Raw genomic sequence first — 22,361 nt, forward strand, 5'->3', positions numbered from 1 at the left:
TATATATTTATGCACAATTCTTCACACAGACAGGCCTTCAGGAACCCAGAGAGGCCAGAGGTCTTGTTTTAGCTCTGATTTTCATGGTGTTTCAGAGTCTAGAGCCCTCGTGATCGAGTTTCTCCTGTCGCAGAACCAGCCCTTTTCACCTCCCAACACGTTATCCCAATATACCAACCTGGATCTTCAGCACTCCTCCCACCTTCGCTTCCTCGCCTTGGAGCAGATCTCACACCTCCCTCCACTGCAGATTCCCCCAACACCTCTCCCTCCTGCTGTGCTCCAGATTGGCTATCTTCGTCAGCAGTTTTAATTCCATCCTCCAGAGTCCTTTGTCTGCAAGTTCTAACCTTTTTATGGGGCTGCTAGGCTCAAATGAGCAAAGAGTTGTGCAGTGTCATAGAGCATCAGAGCCCCCGACACCGATGGACGCTGCAGACAGTGCGACGTTGTGGAATGGCCAACCTCTCTGTAAAATGCCCCTGTGTGCCCCAAATCCCCTTGGAAATATCTCCATTGGCTCACTACTGGTTTTTACCAGGGTATCTGTTAAGTATCTTTGGGTTTTGAGCAACAAAGAGAACTGAAGCGCTTTCCTTTGGCACGTCCTCTGGGCAGCACTCAGGCACAGAGATCAGTTTCCCTTCATTTTCCCACAAGATGTTCATGTGGCAAGAAGGCTTTAATATAATGTAATTCAAATAAACAGTGTAGCTTGCCTCCAGAAAAGGCAAGAATAGATGAGAGAAGTAAATAGAAGAAACCAAACCTTCATGGAGAGGAGCCTCTTTGTTAGGAATAAAATGGCACAACAGCTCAGGAAAATCTTCACCTGAAGTATCTGTATTGTTGTGTGAAACTGTGGTCTCATCAGACATCTTTGAGAGACATGGAATTGTAGTCTCTGCTCCTCTGCAGTGCTGACAAATTGTCATCAGTTTATATTTCTTGTGTGTGTACAGGTATATTTGTTTATATGTAGTAGGGTACTAATGGCAAACAGAATGGTGAGTCCTGGATCCTTTGTCTAGGTTGATTAAACACAAAGATTACACAAGGGTCAGGAAGGCTCCTCTTCCCCAAACGGAGGAGGTGGGAGAGTTCATTCAGAAAAATGTTCAGAGCTTCCTTGGAATATCCACTTGAGACACTTCACTGAAGAAGTTTCACCAAAGCCATAGGAATGGACTCTGCCTACCCATAATTTTCACAGCTGACTTGAAACAAATTCCTTACCCAAGCTGTTTTACTGTGAGAAGGCTCTTAAACTCTGTTGTTAATAACTCTGTATTTGGAAAATACATTTGTTTCTCACAATATTGTACTGTCAGGACTTTGCAATATGGTGTAAAAGCCCAGACTGCAGCTTTCTGCCCTGTAAAGAAATGTATTTCCTGATCCCTGTCTGGGAGAAGGATCTATCCTTTAGTAATACCTTTCCCTTAGTAAGTTATATGGAGGTATTTGGTCACATAATTCAAATAATTAGGACTATATGCTCTTCTCTTGCCATGCTCTTAACAGCTAAGAAATAGTTACTTAATTTCTGTAGTTCAGGTTGTGGTTTTAGGGTCACTTTTGCTCTAAATCTGTGAATCCAGAAAAACGTCAGAGAACTTGGTTTGTCCAGGTCAGGCTGCAAGTTAAACACGGAGAAGGTTTCATGACTTGCAGACTGATGAGGCTGTGTCTGTTCTCTGTAGAAATCTGTCCAAGTGTATTCTCAAGATGTGCTTGTGAACGTTATTTATGCCTCTTGTCAAACTATTTAGAGAAATGGGAAACCTGCTGTAGAAAAAACATTTGGTAAATGTAAGGGAGAAACAGTTTTAAAAATAGAAGCCTGATACTAACAAATCAAAAATAGGATTTTGAACTAAATTTATTGGCTTTGGGGTCTAATTATGAGAAATCTGTTTGGATATGTGAAATCAGATGTATATTGATATTTTTGCAAGACATGGAGTGCAGTAGGTAAAGGTCTTACATCGTCCCCAGACCCTTAATGACTGAAGGGATGAATGGCTTCAGCTACTGCTCTACATGGGGAGCTTACAGTTGCTTTGCTTTTGTGCACACAGGGCAGCACAACTACCTGTGTGCTGGGAGGAACGACTGCATAATTGACAAAATCCGGAGGAAAAACTGCCCTGCGTGTCGCTACCGGAAATGTCTGCAGGCTGGCATGAACCTTGAAGGTAACCGTGTGTCCACATCCCTGCTTTGGGTTGAAATCCTACCCAATACCCAGTAAAGGCCAGGCTGCTTAGGAAACAACGATTGGAGCAGCACTTTATTATGTTAAAAGCAAGTGCTGCATTTCATGAGCATTTTAACGAGAGGCAGGAGGTTCTCGTGCTGTTTCTCCTGTCTGTGCTCGGTTGCTCTGTCTGTCGGTGTGTTCAGTTAGAAGTGAGTCATACACACAAGCCGGGATTATTTTTTATTCCTGTCAGCACAGATATATATATATGTATCGTTGCTTTCTCGTGGAATATGAGACAGGAGAGTTCTTGGGGAACACCTGGAGGGAAATGAAACACCTGCAAGGAGATGTGCTGTCTGCCCATCCTCACTCAGGAGAGTGACTTGACACTGAAACCAGTGGGGCAGGAGTGGGGATTATATCTTCAAACCAAAGAAAATGGAAGTATTTTTGTTGGTGCTGTGGATTCTTCCTAAATACCTGTCAAAATCTCTCTAGAAAAGGTCGGTTAAGTAAATAAATTTAACGTACCAGTACATAGTTGTTCTCTGCTGAGTCCTCAATGACTTGTGAGAATCTGAAGGCCATGTCAACTAGAGATTTAGCAGCAGTTGTAAAATGGCATAAAACACTTTTATTAGTGTCAGCTACATTTTATGCTCGCTATTTTTCCATGAGCAGCAGAGATTAACACAGTACTTCCTAACACAGTTATCCATGTGGTACTTGTAAAATGAAAATTGTCAGATAAAATGAAAATGTCAAAAATATATTTGTCAGCTCCCAAGGATGAACAGAATTCCATTTCAGTCAGTGATAATATCCTTTGGTAAGATGTAAGTGGTGAATTAAGTTAAAGAGAGAGATGAAGCACATGCTGGAGTCCATGTTAGCACGTCCTTTCTTCCTCCTCTGCTTCCAACCTCCTTCAGCAGGATGGAGCACCAGGTTTTCTGTGCTGCAGGTGCCTCGATCTGCCCCTTCCTTCAGAGCAGAGGGAACAAAGCTGAGGGTCTGCAGTGCTCTAAGACCCACTTATAGGCCCATCCCCTCCTTCAGGATGGAGATTTGCTGGAGGAAGGGATGTTGCTGCTGGGTTTGTTACCATGATCTGTGTGCAGGATGGGAAGGCACAGCCAAGATCTACAATAGTGGGGTCTAAAATAAATCCCTAAAGCACATGAGGTCATCAGTGAGTGTCTCCCAGGAGCTGGATTTAGGTTTTGGCCACTCCCAGTGGGCTGGACCTCACACTTCAGAGATCAGAGCAGGACAGATCTCTTGCCTACTCTCGGTACCCACTGGGGGCAGGTCACTGTCCTGCTGGGACTGGTGTGGCTGGCAGCAAAAACAGGGAACAGCAAAGACTGAAGACAGTTTAAATTATGCAAAACCCCAGAGTTTTTGCTTTGAGATGGAAAAGAATGAGTTTTGGTTTAAGGCTTGTTTCTGTTTTTATTCTTCATAGTTGTTTTCAAAATACATCTATGATATTCATGTATTTATTTTTAAGAATGAAGCACTTCATTAGGTATAGTATTGTGGTAGTAAGATATAGTGCTCTCATAGTAAGCCTTTCCCTTCCTGCATCAGTTTGAGTAGACACCAATATCGCTGTGTTAGGACACAGAATCAGAGAATCATGGAATGGTTTGGGTTGGGAGAGACTTAAGCTCATCTTGTTCCACTCCCTGCCATGGGCAGGGACATTTCCAGTAGACGAAGGTTGCTCCAAGCCCTGTCCATCCTGGCCTTGACACGTTGAGTGGCCCCTCTGCAGCAAAGAAAATGAAATGGAATGACATCGGATGTTTGCCACTTCTCCGCTTGTAGGTTGGAGCCCTTCCAGTGTAGTTTGTCTGAATTCTGGCACAGAGAATCCTAGAGAATAGTGAGGTTTGGGAGGATGGAGATTGTTATGTAAGTTGCTGGAGAAGGGCGGGGGGCGGGGAAGTTTTTATATCTGAGAGGGAAAAAGAGTCTTGAAATTCAGCAACACTAAAGTGGAAGAACTCGGAGCAGTGTGAAAGGGTGAAAAACACCCTGAAAACAAGGATTTTTGGGACAGATCTGAACAGATGGGGAATAGGTCGTGCAGAAAAGCAAACTGGGAGGCAGCATAAAGTGCAGCAGAGACTAAAAAGCAGTTTATTTTATCTTGTCTATTTTAGGGTCACAGTTCAGAAATTACTGTTGTTTAAAAGAGAATTAAATTTGCATACTTTTTAGACAGTCATTTCTTTTTGACAAATCCCTTGCTGCACCCTCAGTGCATAAATAATGGTTATAGCAAACCGGTGAGTGACCAAAAGAGATCTCAATATCCAGCCTGTCGGTTCTTCAGCCCCTTTCACTCACCTGATGTGCTGCTGGACTTCTTCTGTGAACCCACCCCAGCACATACTGAGGGTATCTCAGTTTCTAATACCTACAGTGGACTGCGCTAATGTATTTTAAAAGAAATTTAAATCCTGACCTTTTCCTGTCCTGAGATAAAAGTGGCTTCTTCTACCTTAGAAAAATATTACTTGCTGATTTTCTATTGGCCTTTTTTATCACAGAATCAGTAAGGTTGAAAAAGACCTCCAAGATCATCAAGTCAAGTCATCCCTTTGGCCCTGCTTATCACCCTTTTCTAGAACTTTCTTTATTCTATTGCATGTTTTTTTGGGCATAGGGGACTGGAAAAAGAATCAAACTATCAAGCTGCAGGTACCAGAGAGTTACACAGCAGAATAATGATATTTTGTACTCCAGCCTTTATTTCCTTGAGTTCTCATTTCCGCTCCCACCGTTAATTGGTGTTCTTTGGCACCCTTTCTCTTTGTGATGTGTTGGAAGAAAAGATTTATTGTTAGGTTTTATGCCTGTAAAAAGTTGTCTCATAATTTTTTTGGCTTTTCATGCTGCTTTTTACTAGCTAAACTTGGCAATTTATGAGTTTTTTCTGCAGTCTTCACTTGGAATTTATTTCAGATTTTTGAAGGATCGTTTCTTCTTTCTAATCCCATTCCTTGCCCTGCTGTAACCACAGTGGGCTTATTATAAATCTCAGTTCAGCAGGAAAGTACCTGGCTGTCTGGGGTGGTGGTGGCAGGTCCGTTGCCCACCTGGCTCAGGTGCAGGACCATCTGCCCACGGGGCAGGGAATAGGAAGCCTGTGCAGCCTGGGTGGATGCCAGACTGTAGGAGGTTGGGGGTGGTTTGTTTGTTTTTAACAGAAAATTTTGGATGCTTTTCTCTCCGTGCTGAGTTTATCTGTGGGGGTTATCTCCTGTAACGTGCCCTAAGGAGCTGGGGTTAAATTAGTGGTCTTTTTATATTTGAAAATAAATTATAAAGCAATACATTATCTCAACCTTCTTTTTTTTTTTTTTGTGAGTTACAGTTATATATCTAAGTCAAGGCTAGTAACACAGCCTAATAAAAATTCTTGCATAATAATTCACCTTATCAGATCTATTTATTTTGATTATAATTTTATTAGGCTTTCTGGGCTGGAAGTACTCCATCCAGGTGTCTGCAGGAAGCTGAAGGCATGTGCTTCTAAATTTAAGTCAAAGCAGTTCATTTGCTCCTCAGAACATGGATAATGGGGCAAAAAACAACAGAACGTGCAAAGGATTTTGGAGCAGCCATTTCAAAATTAAGGCAATAACAAGAAGCTCTTTACTCCAAGGAAATAACTGTTGCTAATCCCCTATGGCAGGTTTGGCATATGTAGCCAGTCTGCAAATATTTGGGAAAATGCAATTTATGCAAGATCTGTAGAGAATTCCTTGTGTTTAGCATTTGGTTTCTGAGGGCCATGTTGTAGCCAGTGGGTCCAGGAGGGATTTTCATGTGTTGTTACACTGCAGGGTTGGTGCATTTTGGATGCTGAGAGATTCTGAACGGGTCCAGAGGAACTTTGAATGTGAAACCACATTACGTGATGCTTTTATGGGCTACTGATTTATCTCAGAAGTTCCAGAGCAGAAATCAATTAATTAACTGAGGCACACAGGGAAACAACTGGTTTCATTTGGTCTCTGTTAAATAGCATGTTCTGTGTGGCCACCTCCATCCAGGAGAGCCAGAGCCAAGCAGGAGACTCCATTATGGACAAGATGCTAATAAAATTGTTGCTCCAAGTTTTTGTAGTTTACAGTTAACCTCTCTGTGTGATGTTTTATTTATTTGGCGAACGAGTTTTATGGTTTAATTATGCAGCAGTGATTTATATGCAGGAGAAACTGGCAAGAGAAAAAGCTCCTCCTGCCCAGCATTTTCAAAAAAAAAAACAACCCTGTTTTCCCTGGCTCACCAGATCCAGTAATTTCTTACCCATTAAATGTATTTTTTTTTCCTTTCTTTTGCCTGGTTCCTATACTTAATATCTTCAGGAAATGCAAATATTTCCAATGGTAGGATTTGGCCTTGTATTTTAGGATCAGCCTTGTAAGGTACCTGCAGACATTACTGAACATTTGGAAACAGTAACATAAATGTGACTTTCATTAAAATGTAAAGCAAACTTACTTTCAATGGAGTCTCAGTTAGAATTCATGTGAAGTTATTTACTTTATGCACAAATGCTGTGCAGGTTTCAGTGGCCTGGTCCCAGCTGCAGGGGAAAGGAGGGGAGAGGAGGGAAAGCAGCATTTCCTCTGCTGTGTTTTTACTGCTGTGTGGTCACTTTCCATCATCTCACCTGTGGCTTACCCAAACATTCCTAGCTCGAAAAACAAAGAAGAAGATCAAAGGACTGCAGCAGGGAAGTGCCACGGGAACACGGGATGCTCCCGAGGCATCCGGGAACAAGAGCATCGTCCCCGCGTCGCTGCCGCAGCTGACGCCAACGCTGGTGTCGCTGCTGGAGGTGATCGAGCCCGAGGTGCTGTACTCGGGCTACGACAGCACCCTGCCCGACTCCAGCTGGAGGATCCTCTCCACCCTCAACATGCTGGGAGGGCGACAGGTGGTGGCTGCAGTCAAGTGGGCAAAGGCAATCCCAGGTAACACACAAATATGTTAATTGCTGAGTACTGTCTTCTTATGGCACTTAAAATCTGTATTTGTTTTCCTTCAAAGCTGTACAGGTAAAGTTTTAGTAATATCTGGGCTTGTTCATGTCTCAAATGCTTCTGGAGTAGAAAAGTAGAAAAAATACAGATGCAGAAATGTGTTTACTGCAAATTAGGTCATTTTTCTTGAACACTTTGACTTTTGGATCCTAAAGTTCCTATTTAAATGGAGATTTGTTTTAAAAGTAATATAGAGAACTATTTTTATTAGCTCTGTGTCCACTTTTTAGATCACAGAATCGTTTGGGAGGGACCTTAAAGCCCAGCACCCTGCTACGGGCAGGGACAGCTTTCACTAGACCACGTTGCTCCAAGCCCCATCCAACCTGGTCTTGAACACTTCCAGGGATGGGGCAGCCACAGCTTCTGTGGGCAATAAATAATTATTTTTTGAATCTTTTTAGCAAGTCCTCTTGACTTTTACAGACCAGCACTGCTGTACTGCTTCTCTGGGTCTGTGTTCATGGATGGTTCTTTTTTCACTCCCCTTCACCATATCTGCAGTTTTTTCTTGACTGTGAACAGGTGTTTGAGTGTCAAATTCCAGGGTGGAAGTCAAGATGTTCATTTTTCTCCCCAGCTCTGAGCAGCACAGTTAAACTGACTCTTACCTGGGGAAGGGGAGAGGTTTGTTGGTGTTTTGGCTCCCACCTGAAGGCACAGTTAGACACGGAAGGAGTGATATCATATCTCAGCCTAGGACATAACACATGGCATCTGTCTCAGGAGAGGCCAGGGCCAAGGATAGCTGAAGATCTGTTTATTCCTACAGAACAAAGACCAGTGTTTATGTCCCTCTCGCTCCTGTCAGTCCTGTTACCTACCTATTCTCAGAAACCCTGGCAAAAACACCTCCATGACGCATGTGTAGCCCAGAAATAACATCACAGAACAGGTCTGCCAAAAAAAAAAAAAGAAAGAAAAAAAGAAAAGAGTCTGATAATGAGATTTATGAATCATAATAGTGCCTCTTTGAGCAGAGGAAATAAATTAACAGTGGGAAAGAAAGGCTGGAAAACTCAAATATATCTGTATCCAGCAGATATGTGACTGGAGAGGTTTGTGTGTGTTCCAGTTGACAAGGTGGTGATTGGTCACAAGTTGGACTCGATACCCTTGGAATTCTTTTCCAACCTCGGTGATTCTGTGTCAAGGCTGTTCACACTGAGCAGTTACATGGGATTAGCTCAGTCTGCTCTAGGAGAGATTCACATGCACACACTTCCTTCTGGGACAGGTCTTTGAGAGACCATCTGGTATTCCCAAATCCAAATTTAGATTCCATTTTATAAAACACATCGTCTCTGCTGAACGGTTTTCCTAATTAGCCAAACCCTTCAGGTTAGAGCATATGCTCTCAATGGAAATGCCAATCTTCTCTTTAATAACTACATTAATAGCAACTATTCTTATCATTTTTATCTCCTTTCTTTTGTTGGCTGAGGCGCTTCCTCATGAGTGTTTAATTGTATATCCTGCTCCTGGTTGTAGCCCATCAGCCATGCTGATAGCACGCCAGCATTCCTTGCCAAATCCTTTCGCTGGGATTTCAAAATAATCTTTTCCTGAGGAGGGTTTGAGCACAGATTCAAGGTTTGACCCTGTAAGATTGGAATCGCTTTGAAACCCTTTGTATTTTTGAAGCAGTACCTGGTTGTTCCTGCTGTCTCCAAAGCCAGGAGCTGTGTTTGAAGCTGTCAGACGGACCAAGTTTGTTCTGTATTCATCTACTGGCTGCTGTCTGTTGGCACATCTTCAGGAAGCAGCTTTTTAGATGTTCTGAGCTCTTTAGATGTCAGATGCTTAATAAAATTAGATAAAATCAACTTGAATTCGGGCTCTAATAATGATTCAGTGTGGCATGATAGATTCCTACTAAATGTAGGCAGGATCTGATAGGAACTTGTTGTAAATCCAAAGCTGCCAGCATTTTCAGACTGTTTGAGGGACCATTTGTCAGATTTTACCTATTTCCTCCTTGCTGGCTTGGCTCTGTTCGTGCTGCATATGAGATCAGAAGCAGTTAATGCTGGTAACTAATGCAGTACTTATTTTGTAAGTTCTGTGTACAGTGGTTGAATAAGAGCAAAATTTTACAATTCGCCATTTATTGTCTGGTGGACTGCTCTCGTGAAAAGTAGGAAGCCCTGTTATTTTTGGAAGGCAGCCCAGTGAATTATAGTGTATATGAAATACAATTGTTGCCTCTATCTGACTGACCATCAGTTCTAGATAACCACATACACATATATTATGATTTTTAAATATTACATCCCCTTTTACTCCCTGTAGTGCTTATGCACTGATAAGACAGCAGTTGTGCTGCTCATAACTCTGGTCCTTTTCCAAGTCATGCAAGTTACAACTGACACCACCCCCCCCTCAATTTTTATTTTTCTAGGTTTCCGAAATTTGCACCTGGATGACCAAATGACCCTTCTGCAGTACTCCTGGATGTTCCTAATGGCTTTTGCTTTAGGCTGGAGATCCTACAAGCAATCCAATGGCAATCTCCTGTGCTTCGCACCAGATCTCATCATTAACGAGTGAGTAAGACCTGCCACAGCATTTCTGGGGTTTGCACTCAAGGGGTGAATCACTGGGTAACAAATCCTTGCTGAGATCCCAGATCTGCCTGTCATTTGCAACTTGTTTTTCTTTCAGCAGCTTGCTTAGCGTTTTTAACTTAAGTCAAATGAAAGAAAGGTAATTGAGATATTAAGTGTATTTATATCCAGGAGTTTTTGTGGGAGGTGTTTGTGCTTAAATGTTCCATATTGTGACTGTTCCAGCACCATTCACTAGAATCATTCATGTTATCAGAGCCAACACAGTCAGAGCTAAAAATATGTTTGGGATGGAGAGAAAATTTTGGCAAATTGCATAATGTTCTGTCTGTTTAGTGTATAAATGTGGCAGTATGGTCCTACCAGTTTCCCAGAGTTCCTGATTCCTTAAACATTTCTATCTGAGCCTGATTAAAGTAGGGCTGAAAAGACAAGGTTATAAGTGGAACAACCTGCCTGATTTATATTTTCTTGTTGAACTTTGTTATCAATTTTCAAGCAGAGTTGAATTTGGTGGAATATTTGGACTTGTATTTTTCTTGCACCACACATCATTATCCTTGTATTTTTCCAAATTTGTGTTGTGAAGTAACTACTGTAGAGGAGGGAAAGAGGGAATTTGGGATTGTTGAAGTGATTGCATCTAATTCATGTCTCTGTTCCCTGGCCTTACAGTGGAGGCAGTACCATTGGCATGCTTTGACACAGCCAAAATGTTTTTGGTTCTGTTGCACTTCAGAATCAAATCTCCCAGATATTTTCCACGTTAAAAAAAAAACATAATTGTTGCATTTTCTGTGGGATCAACCATTTACATTTCACACTATTCCTTTGTCATGTTTATTTATTCCCTTCCTTTATTGTTTCCTCAGCGTAAATATTTATTCAGACTTCTATAAACTATAATCATTACCTTATAATATTAACTTCAGAAAAAAGGTGTGCAGGAGATGGCAGGTGAGGGCCCATGTGTGTACCTGTTGTTTATTAAAGTGCTTAGAATGTATCTCTGGAGCAGAACAGTGTCTGTGTGGTGAAATTGAAATAACTGATGTTGTCACTAAGTGTAACAACATCTACTTTGCCTTACGTCAGAGGTCTCCTGCTGTTTTATCAGTGAATCAAAACCATAGATCTTCACAGCCAGGTGTTGATACTCTTAAAAAACACAAAACTGCAAGGCTAACCCTGTTATAACAAACAGTAATTCTCAAATTCCTTCCAGTTACAGTTTGGTACATAAATTGTAGATCAGAATGATGTTTGTTTTCAATAAAACACATCGACTGAGAGAACTGCAGTTTCTTTTCCAGTGGGCTAAAGGTTCTCCATAAAACTCTCTGGTCATAACTTTTTATGTCCCATCCCTCAATATAAAACAGAGCCACCTTGGAGTTCAACGTGGCAATCACTGACTAAAAATAAAACCACTGCAGGAGTTATAAGAAGGTTTTGGAGCAGGGAAAGCTGGAGGGGCACCTGAGGGCTGGGATGTTGGGCTGGACAGGAGAGGCATCCTGGCCACGTAAGCAAAAATGGACTTGGATTTTACTGCAAGAAGAAAAATGCCCTTGGATTTGAATGATCAAATGTGGCCATGTAGGATAGATCAGGTAATAGTTGGTATCTGACAATGGGGCAGGGGGATAACACAGACCAGAGCGTGCAGAGTTACTTCCATGGTTACAGAGAAGTGCAGTTACTTCTGGTTTAATTTTCAGGTTTCTAGAAATCATTCTTTCCGTTTCTGAACTTTAAAGCCTTGTTATCATATTAGGTACAATTCAGTGTCTTCAGCTTCAGGAAGGGAACTCCCATCTTGGAAGGGGCTCCAGGCCTTGGTGGTTCAGTTGGACCTAACTGCAAAATACTTTTTTAAGATTGATTTATTTATGGGATTAATTAGACTTTCTTTAGCTTCATATATCTGCTTAAGCATCTGAACAACATCAGTCTTTCATGGATTTATCCTTGGGCCAGCCCTGGCCAGTATCATCCTGTGTAGTTACTGTTTACTTACATGGAGTAGCAAGATCAGGTAGCTCATGCAGTCTGTGATGGGAAAGAGGATTAAATTCTGTTCTTCTTAAATCTTAGGATGGCAGCTTAACCATTTACTCAGTCTTCTCCTAAAAATTGAATATTTATTGAATATTCCACTTTTATGTCTGTACTTCTATAATTTATTTATTTTTTAATGGAGATACGTCTATACTAGCTGATAATATACGTGTTCACACACAAAACTCAGTTCAAGTTGTTGAAATATGGCAACTGAATAAATCTTAGGCTTTAGGCCATTATTTACTACTTGGAAATGGTTTAAACTTGTGATTTTGCAGTATTGTATAACTCTTTCCCCAGTCTGTGATTCAAAACATGCCCTGCTGGAACTGGCACTGGTGCCGTATCAGCTTTTGGCCTCTAGGTATGTCACAGTGTGCCCAAAACTACAGTGAGCACAGTGACAGTGCACAGTTTTGTTCATCAAGTAGCAAATGCCATTTAAGTGCTGCCCAGCTTGAGAAAGAAGTTCCTGTAAGTCCTGGGTCTCAGGATTTTGACTCCAGTTGCATGTTCATCATCACAGCTCCTTGCTCTGAGATGTGAGGTCACTTCCATGGTCTTGTTTGTCCTTCCAATCTCATCTGCCATACAATAGAATATCTGTATTGATGTATTTGATTAGAAAAATAACCAGTGATTACAGTTTTATAAGCAATGTTTTGTCAGTTCTCTTATTCCCCAAATTTTTTCCCCAGTGCTCTTTTGTAACTCCTTCTGTGGAGCCAGTGTCATCTGGTGTTCAGAACACCAGTGTCTTGTTTACTGGGTTTTAGTCTTTCACAGACTTGACTGAACTGAGTGACTCACAGCAGTGTTGAAAACCCATCACGTGCTTTTATCATCCACACACGTCCCCCAGAGCAAGCACACGTATATCCATGTGTTCCATGGGCTGGGCTGAGCTGGAACACCACCAGTGCCCCTTGGGGAGCTGGTCCCTAAAGCAGAGGGGTATTGGATACTTACAGAGCAGGGAGGTGATTCAGGTTGGACTCAAATGTGCTGTCACTACAGCAGGATGCCTTCACAGTGATCAAATGCTGCCAGTCACCTCTTTGAGGCTTTTTATGTGCCTGGCAGTAATTGCAGAAGCCTTGAGCTTCTGTAGCCCTGCCAGTGTCCCTGGGGAGCTCCTGAGGCTCCGTCCGGGCTCAGCAGCTCCTGAACTGCCATGGGGTGCAGCTTCCCTGGGATTGCTGGTCCTGGGTATCCCAGAGCTCTGCTTGAGAGCCAGCATGGTTCTGTGGGTAGTTTCAGCTAAGAAGGAAGCACTTGTGGTGTCCTCACTGAGTAGTACAATGCCTATTTTAATTAAGTATAGCACTGAGTTGAAGCATTACATGTGCTCTGTGTGTGGGTAAATTAATCCTTGGAGGTGGTAAATGGGCTGTGCAGGGAGGGGAACCAGGATCCTGGGCAGGCAGGGAGAGAGCCCCGAGCCCTGCCCTTCTCCAGGTCTGTGTCCGTGACCTGAGCCCTGTCCCTGGGCAGGCTCTCTGTGGCAGCTGAGATCATCTGATGTGCCCTGGCCAGGAGATCTGAGATGGGAATGGCTGGGACCTCTTCCCAGAGCATCTGCCAGCATTAAGGACGAGGCAGTGAATCAGCCTCCTCGTGCTCTGACACAGCCAGATCCGCAGCCTCCGGGGCACAGGGCAGAGCTCATCTGTGTGCTCAGACCTCGCTGAAGGGAGGGGGCTGTGCCTGCTCTCATTTTTTGAGAGCTACAGTTTGCATAGCCCCGGTACTGCCCAGAGCTGGCATGTCTTCCTGTGGATTCTCAGCCTTGTGGATACGGTTGCATTTACAGCAGACAGAAACAAACGACAGGCTGACCCATTTCATAATGTTTATTTTAACCTCCTGCCCAGAAATGGGCATAGTTTTACGTGAGGAAAACTGCTGAGCCCTGTCAGAGAATGTGTTTAAATTACTCAATTTCAAATCTCTGAGATGCCCTTTGATACAGCCCGGAGGGGTCAGGACAGCATTTGCCAAGCAGCCAGATGGTGGCTTTGTGTCAAGTGCCCTGAGAAACATCCCAGAGCCCAACATTGCACTTACTCCTGTTTCAAGCAGCTTTACCTTGTGTGCACTTTGTATTTGTGCTGCTACTCCTTGATTATGGAATCTACCGTAAGTCCAGTGTTTCTGGGTTCATGTGCAAGCCCACAGACTGTAGCTGTAGATACAGACACAGGCAGTGCCTGTTCCACTCGAAAGGAATTGTCTAACAGCTCCATTTGGAAACAGTGGGGTTTTACACTTGTGCTTGTTCTAGTTTAATACTGTTTCAGTAGCTTGTATTTCTGTCTTTCAAACCCCCTTGGAATTCCTATTCCCTCTGGTTTTTGCACCTTGAGAAAGGTGTAGTTCTTCTTTCCTGTCAGGGTTTTTTAAGATGCTTGTTGAGGGTGCATTGCATACTCCTCCTGCAGGGCTAAGGAAGGGATAACAGAAAACTGACCAGCTTTGAAGGAACTGTAGTTTCATAACCAAATCTTACTTTTAACTTTCACAGGGATCCCTTTTTGTCTCTGTGTAGATTTTAATATTGAATAGGTGATGACTTAGGAAAGGTGACACATTGTTAATGAGAAATAAAGTGCTGACATCACTGCAGAGAGACTGTGTACTCACTGCATGGGAAACAGATTATTTTGCCTGTCTTTACCAAAACAAAATCATGGAAAAGCATAAATCTGTCTTACCCTCTTCAGAACTAATCTGTTCTTCTTCATTTCCCACCCAAAACTAATTCTGTAATATTCACAGTACCCAATTGTTGTGTCAAATGAGGTACTACTAAATAAAAGGAAGTGTTCCCATCTTGATGCAAGGTTTTATTGAAACAGGGAAAAAACCCCAAAACAATATATAATGTATTATTCTGATTCCAAGATTTTCCTTTGATTGTCAACATGGCTTTCCATTTATGGTTAGAAACTTGATTATTACACTACAAAGGTAATGACATTTAACTGCAGCACTACTCATCACTTCATGAATGTGGAAGGATACAAGTGTAAAAAATTGAGAAGTTACAGAAGGTTGCTGCTGTCAGTACTGAGGAAATACGTATTAAATTGGGTGCATTTTGCAAAAGTATTTAAAGAATTAGAGAAATCTCATCTCTAGGGTAGCACACCATCATGTTTCGTTAGAGAGATGAAACACCTTGGGACTGCCAGGCTTGCAGATCTCTGTCACACCGTGAGCAAACGCGATTTTTGTGTCAAGTTTGTGCTGACGTCTGTTGATAACAGAGCTTTGCTGATGGTCCTTGGTAGAGACAGGCTCCCTTTGTGGCGCTGGGATTCAGCACGTCAGGCTGCCTCGTTCCGCAGTGCTGGGCCGTGTTTATCTGTGTAACCAAGGCAATCACCTCCGTGGGCTCACGAGCAAAGGGAGCGTCACTTGGCTGTGCGATGGCTCACGTACAGCTTATCGTCTGCCTCTGCGCCCCCCGCTGCTCTGAGCACAGCGTGGAAACCCAGAGGTGTAGAACCTCCAGGTACCTGGACATGTCACTAATTTCTGTGCTTTTATTCCTCAGGCAGAGGATGAATCTCCCATGTATGTATGAACAATGCAAACACATGCTTATGGTTGCCCGAGAGCTCTCACGGCTTCAAGTCTCCTACGAGGAGTATCTCTGCATGAAGACATTGCTTCTCCTCTCTACAAGTAGGTGAACAGCTCAATTCCCAGCTCTTGGCATTTATATCTACAAAAGTATGTGGTGGACTTGCAATAGATACTGTAAGATAGATTTATATAATATGCTGCGTGGTGGTTTTTATCTTTCAGTAAGATATGCTGGAGTAAAGTCACAACTTAGTAAAATTCTGTCTGTACTGCAGGAAAGGTCAAGTGTGGTGTCACAACAGTCCTTTTAGAATATACAGAAATAAACTAATATGAGACAACATAACTAATACAGGTTACTGTATGTAAATAACTTTTACAGTGTTATTTTCCCCCTCTGTTGACATCACTGTTACCCAGTGACTTTGTTTTTGCTGTGCTCTGTGGGGCTGTAGCTCCCTGAGGATCTCAGCTGCAGCCCTGGCTTGGCTGCAGTCCAGAGACTCACCCAGCAAGGAGCACGTGTGTGTGTGTGTGTGCCGGGAGTGGGTGTGAGCCGGGCACCTCGCCTCACACCAGGAAAGCCTGTGCCTCTGTGTCCTGGGAAATCCCATCCCACGGCCGTCACGGCGATCCCTGCAGTCCCACGGGGCTGAGGGAGCTGCCAACGTGCTCCTGCTTCTGCTTGTCAGATTGGTTTCAGTTCAGTGCAGTGACAGGTGTCAACGGGCTTGGGAAGAAGCAAGAGCAGCAGTGCAAGTCAGGATTTTTCAGCGTAGTACTTCTGCATGGGCTTCATCGGATGGTTTGGGCTGGAAGGGACCTTGAACAGGATGAAAAGTAAATACTATTGAGTTTAAAGAGTTCATTACACAGAGGGTGTAAACATTCCTTATCTCTAATATTTCCAGGGAATAACAGCATTAATTCTTCCAAAGAAATGAGAACTTGTTCACTTTGGTCTTTTCCCTGATAGGAGCAGGAGGAATGTGCACCCCAGCGCTGTTCACATACAGGGCAGGGAGTGATGGGTGTGGGCAGGGGCACTGTGGTGCCGTGGCCAGTTCCCCCCAGTCCGGTGCCTCAGGAGTGGTGTGGGGACCACTGGGCTGCCATGGCCCATTGCCCCCAGCCCAACACCCCATCAGCCTGGCAAGGCCCGGCACAGCCTCACTGCCAAGCCCAGAACTGGAACAAGGGCTCTTTTCACTGGAAACTTTCAGCCTCTCACAGCCGTGGGCTTTGTAGGAACTTAAAACCTCCCCAAAACTGCAGATTTAGAACATTTTCTGGTTGATTCTGAAATCTCTCCCAAAAATTCCTTGAGTGTCTCTGGTGTGGTGTAGGCCAACTTTCCTTACAGGAATTGGAAATTTCCTTAGAGAAATTTCCATGGCAGAAGTGGTGACAAGGCAGCGCTGGCAGATTTCAGCCCATTCAGGAGCGAGACCAGGCAGGCGCTGGTGCTGCCCCAAGAGGCCTCTCCATTTGATTTACAGTGAAAGACAATATATCTTCTTTTTTTTTTGAGTACATACATTGTGTAAGTGGTACATTGTGGAACTTCTGCAAATTGAATGGCTGAAAATTGTACAGCTCTTTAATCCACGACTTTGCAATTTTAATTGGTTTATTGTGTTTTTGTGTTAAGTTTTCCAAGAGAAGAGGAGGGGGAGGAGTAAAACAGGAATCCCACACAGGTCTGGACATGTAGCTCACACACAGACATAGCTCACAGACCTTTTACGTGTGAATTATTGAAACAACAGATGACTTGTTTCATCTCCTGCATAGGCAAGGCAGACAAGAGACTTCAGCATCTCTCAGAAGCTGACAGTGCAGTGAGGGTTGAATTTTCTGAGAAGGGGAATGTGCTGTATGGCCTCTGTCCTCTCTTGCTTTCAGTCGCCTTTGTCTCAGCTGTTTCTCTTCTCTGTCTTCAGCTCTTTCCATTCACTTCACCAAGGCAATCAAAGGCTTCAAAGGAAGGATGTTACGAACCACTGGAGTCCATGTTCTCCTTTGTCCGGGTTAGTCCTTGGCCTTTAAGGAGGACCATCCTCATAGGAGGATGTAGGCACAAGGACTTAACCTGGATTTGACTCCCCACACCTTACGTTTTTGACCCCCAGATCCTCATCTTCCCAGCACTATCTCCATGTCCCATCCCTATTCCAAAAAGCTCCGTCCATGCCCCGGTTCCTTCATGGCTTGGGCAGTCAGGTTGTTGTCCAGTCTGTCAGTCCTTGCCTGGATGCGTTACTTGATCCATGTCAGGAGGCTTGGAACTAGATGATCTTTCAAGATCCTTTCTGAGCCAAGCCATCCTGTGATTCTGCCCTTGCTCTTCCGCTGGCATGCAGAATTTTTATGGAATCTTTCTAATGTCACGTTTCCTCAGACATGGAGAACACGGGAACTCCAGTCCTGATGGTTCTTCATCAAGGCACTTCCAGGCCTCCATGGACTGATCTCTTCCCTCTTGGAAGGATACCTTTGGGGGTTTTAGTTTTACTTTGCAGCAGTCCTGTGCTTTTTATTCAGCTAGTCATCAGTCCCAGTTCCTGCTCTTTCCTTGTCTCTCCGCTGTCATTTCAGTCAATCCTAAGCCCTTTTTCTTCTGGTCATTTTCATGGAGTCACAGACTGGTTTGGTTTGGAAGGGACCGTAAAGCTCACGTCATTCCAACCTGGCCTTGAACACTTCCAGGGATGGGGCAGCCACAGCTGCTCTGGGCTGCCTGTGCCAGGGCCTCACCACCACATCACAGGGAAGAATTTCTTTCATATTTCTAACCTAAATTTCCCCTCTTACTCCTCGTCCTATCACTGCAGTTTCTGATGTAAGAGAACTTAAATAGTGACACAGTTCATAGTTTTATAATGTCTTAAAGGTTCGTATCAATGTTACAGTTCCCAAGGAAGGCCTGAAGAGTCAGTCTCTGTTTGAAGAAATCCGGATGACGTACATCAAGGAGCTGGGCAAGGCCATCGTGAAGAGGGAAGGGAACTCCAGCCAGAACTGGCAGCGATTTTATCAACTGACTAAACTGCTGGACTCTATGCATGATGTAAGTCCTGAAAGGAATGCTGTAGGCATTCCAGATAAATGTGTTGGGGCGGTGACAGTGATCTCCTCTAGGCTTTTATTATTTAAAGGGATAAATATCACGGGGGAGGAGGAGGTCATGCCCCCCTACTGTCTAACTAAAGGTGAATTGACAGCCATGAACATGCTTCTCTCAGGCTACTTCTGCAGTGGAATCCACAGCAATTAATTTTATAATTCATTTAATTTTCAACCTCTTTAGTTTTTAAAAATTATATTGCTTTGAAATGGAGGAACTCAGAAACTGTAAATAATTTGCAATAGTAGCAGAGATGTGAAGTTTAAAACCTACGTTGTCTCAGAGACAACTAGTAAAGAATTTATGGAATAGTTTGAAATAGCACTGAAATAATTCCTCAGTGCTGTGTGTGGTATTAGCAGGACTCATTTGGCAAGGAATTTCAGAATTCAGTCTGTCTCCTTTGGCAGTTTAATTCTAAATTACACAGAGCAGTCCAAGCAGTGTTTAAAACAGGAAACTTTGGGACCTCAAAACTACTGTTTTTTTATTTTTTGCTGTACCAGGCATCTGGAAAGATCTAATTAAGCTTATTCATGTATATGTCACTTATCTGCTGGAATGGGAATTGATACCAAATCTCTTTGGTGTTTGCATCTGTTTGTTTGGTTTATATTGGAGTGCCATTGACAAGAATTAATTAGTTAAATGAGGATACCTATGCCTGTCCTGTTGGAGCAGGAGGTGCTGGGTGGGTAGGGTTTGGGTGGGAGGAGGATGGATGTGAGTGGTGGTTCTGTTCATCTTCGTGTGCAAGTAATTCTTTGCCTTATCACTTGTAGGTGGTTGAAAATCTTCTGAGCTTTTGCTTCCAGACATTTTTGGATAAATCCATGAGTATTGAGTTCCCAGAAATGTTGGCAGAAATCATCAGCAATCAGATACCAAAATATTCCAATGGAAATATCAAGAAGCTCTTGTTTCATCAGAAGTGACTGCCTTAACACAAAGGGTTGCCTTAAGAAACCGTCACTCGATAGCTTTGTTTTGTAAAGAGAAAACCTACAGAACTTGTTCCTTTTGTCCTCGCAGCGGTGTTTCTTTTGTAATTATGCACTACATGTGGTTTACAGAGGGCCAAGAGTTAGGCTGGAGAAGCAGTGGATTTCTCCCATTTGGGAAAGAATTGGGGAGAAAGGAAAGGCAAAGAAATCATAAATCGTATTTGTAAGAAATTTTCTCTCTCCCCTCGTGCACCATCCCCGGATGCATCAAACCACCGGTGACAAGCTCTGAGGCTGTTACGAACATTCTGCTAATTAATTAATTGCTGCAGTTGGCTGGAGACAATTTTTTTAGGCTTTTTTTTTTTTTTTATTTTAGTAAAGTGTTTTGGATTTTTTTTTTTTTTTTTAAAGTTAAGGTAGCATTTTGGTTTATGCATGTAACCTGAAGAAAGTTTACAAGTGTATATCAGAAAAGGGAAGTTGTGCCTTTTATAGCTATTACTGTCTGGTTTTAGCAATTTCCTTTAACTTTATATACCGTGAACTCGGCTTGTTCATTTTTTCTTACATAATTTTTTTGTAATACTTCAAGATGCCTATTGTACAGCTGGTTTTTTAAGGTGGGGCAGCTCGTAGCTTTCCTAAACGACCTCTAGACAGTAAATCCTCGAGTAGATTCGTGTGAAAAAGGGTTGGGCTTTTCTAACCTAATCGCTTTCAACTGTCAAAGCGGCTACAAAAATTTGGCTTTTTTAAAGGGCCAGGGTGGGTGGGAGAACACTCTCAAATCTCATTTCAGTAGATCCAAATGAAACGAATCCTTTTGGTATATTGCAGAAATGTTGGATATGCAGATTCATAGAAAATTAACCCAGTCCTCACTGGATGTAAATGAGCAGGTTATTTTATATATTGAAAAAAAAAAAAAAAAAAAAAAGAAGCCTGATTTTTGCATATGATGCAACAGCCATAACGCAAAGAGTCATGGGCTGCATTGATGCCAAGAAGATCAGTCCTGACTGCCCATCAGGAAATTTTCATGAAAATATGCATAGCTTCAGAAAAGTTTACTACTGTGTGGAGAAACTCACATTTTCTATACACTTAAACCTGTCATCACACGAGTATATCTGGAAACCCCCACGGACAGGGGAGGTGGACATGTGATTGCACCCAGTGGTTTGGGTTTGTTCTCCTGGACGGATTCCAGAGTCCTCCTCTCCGGGGAGATGTCCGAGCGGCCGCACGGCTGTGACTGGATATCCCAGCTCCAGACTCACCTGGTTAGAGACCCAATTCCACATCTCCACCCGTCACTGACTGCTCCATCCTCTTTCCTGGAGAACAGGAAAGCTCCGCTACTGAGTTCGTGGTCTTAGAGTTGTCCGTCAAACTTTCTGTCTTTGTAAGGCTGCAGCCCTTCACACTGAATTCCTGGCGTGCCATAAATTCCCATAGGCCTTGTGGATTTCTCCTTGTTGCCATTGATAAGGATATTTTCCGACGTTTAGAAGCTGTAGTAGCCTTTTCTACGTGCACCTTAACAATTTTCTGTATCTCAAAATTGAAATATTTACTAAGCCACTCTAAAATTTGATTTTTACTCAAAGTGGCCAGATTATTTGTGTAATAGAAATGAGAAAGATCATCTGAGAAAATACAAAACCTAATATATTTTTATATTTAGTTATAGTTTCAAATATGTATAATCGGTATATTCGCTGATCCGAGAAAAGAAGGGAAGGGCTACTGCAGCTTTAAAAGCAATTTATTAAATGATTGTAAAATAAGCTTGTATAGTGTATAATAAGGATGATTTTTAGATGACAGATTGCTTTATCATGATACATGTAATTATATTTTTTGTAGGGGTCACAAATAGATGAGTGGGAACCCGTTCTGTGTGGTTTGGCTGGAGGCAGCACCGGAGGCATCGGTGTTCGTATCCAAAGAAGTGCTTTGTTCCGAGGGGAAAACCTGTGCTCCGTGGGTGTTTGTAGGGTTGGGTTTGTGTTTATTGAATCACTGTGTAAAAATTCCTGTTGGCTTTGGGGTGGGATGCTCCTATCTGTATGGTCGGGAACTGCTCCCGAGGCATGGCTGAACCAGAGCCCTGCTGCAAAAACCGTCAGCCAGGACACCCAGCTCTGAACTCCCCCCGGGGGAATTTCATACACAGCCTCGCTCCCACAGCAAAAACAGCTTCAAAATTGGGCAATAATCCACATCCAGGTGCCAGCAATATGTAAATACAGAGCATGGGGTGTCCACAGCACATTTCTACTTTCAGCAAACATTGGTTTCCAACTGAAATAGGAAACTCAAATTCTCCTTTCTTAAATCTCTTTTTGAATGCTATACCTATTAAAAAGGATCCTATATTCAGTACTTTGGAGTAAAATAGCACCTTTAATAAAAGAAAATAATCATTCTCTCCTTTGATCTGTACAAAATATGTGCATTTTGTAACAGTTAAAGGTCGGATTTTTTAATTATGACATCCAGCCCAATTCCATGGGAATCCTCATGCGCCCGGTTGCGATACAGATACAGATAGGAGTTTGGTGCTGTTGGGTTTTGGGGGGGCTCTTTGGTTCAAAGGAAACCTGTTGTTACTTTTGAGAATGTTTTATAAACTTGTATCCCCAGAGCCCTCGGTCGGAGCCTGGGGCACAGCGCGGGTCGGGGTGCACGGACCCCAGACTTGGCATTTTTGCCAGCAAAAGCAACTGCAGTGAACTCCAACAGATGATGATGGAGTTGGGGGTTGGAACTGGATGAGCTTTAAGGTCC

The 22,361-nt window shown here is 42.9% G+C and overlaps 1 protein-coding gene across 1 annotated transcript in view; it reads left to right on the plus strand.

Moving 5' to 3' along the window:
* The window catches only part of NR3C1 (nuclear receptor subfamily 3 group C member 1), a 63,040-nt gene extending 41,032 nt beyond the window's left edge, over nucleotides 1-22,008 (plus strand). The window contains 6 exon segments of the mRNA XM_050312253.1: nucleotides 2,082-2,198; nucleotides 6,925-7,203; nucleotides 9,674-9,818; nucleotides 15,463-15,593; nucleotides 18,407-18,564; nucleotides 19,404-22,008. Of these exon segments, the coding sequence (XP_050168210.1) occupies nucleotides 2,082-2,198; nucleotides 6,925-7,203; nucleotides 9,674-9,818; nucleotides 15,463-15,593; nucleotides 18,407-18,564; nucleotides 19,404-19,556 (983 nt within the window). The 3' untranslated portion in view covers nucleotides 19,557-22,008.
* The last annotated feature ends 353 nt before the right edge of the window (nucleotides 22,009-22,361 follow it).

The sequence above is a fragment of the Myiozetetes cayanensis genome, unplaced genomic scaffold, assembly GCF_022539395.1.
Source record: "Myiozetetes cayanensis isolate MyiCay16 unplaced genomic scaffold, myiCay2020 scf17, whole genome shotgun sequence".
Lineage (NCBI taxonomy): Eukaryota > Metazoa > Chordata > Aves > Passeriformes > Tyrannidae > Myiozetetes > Myiozetetes cayanensis.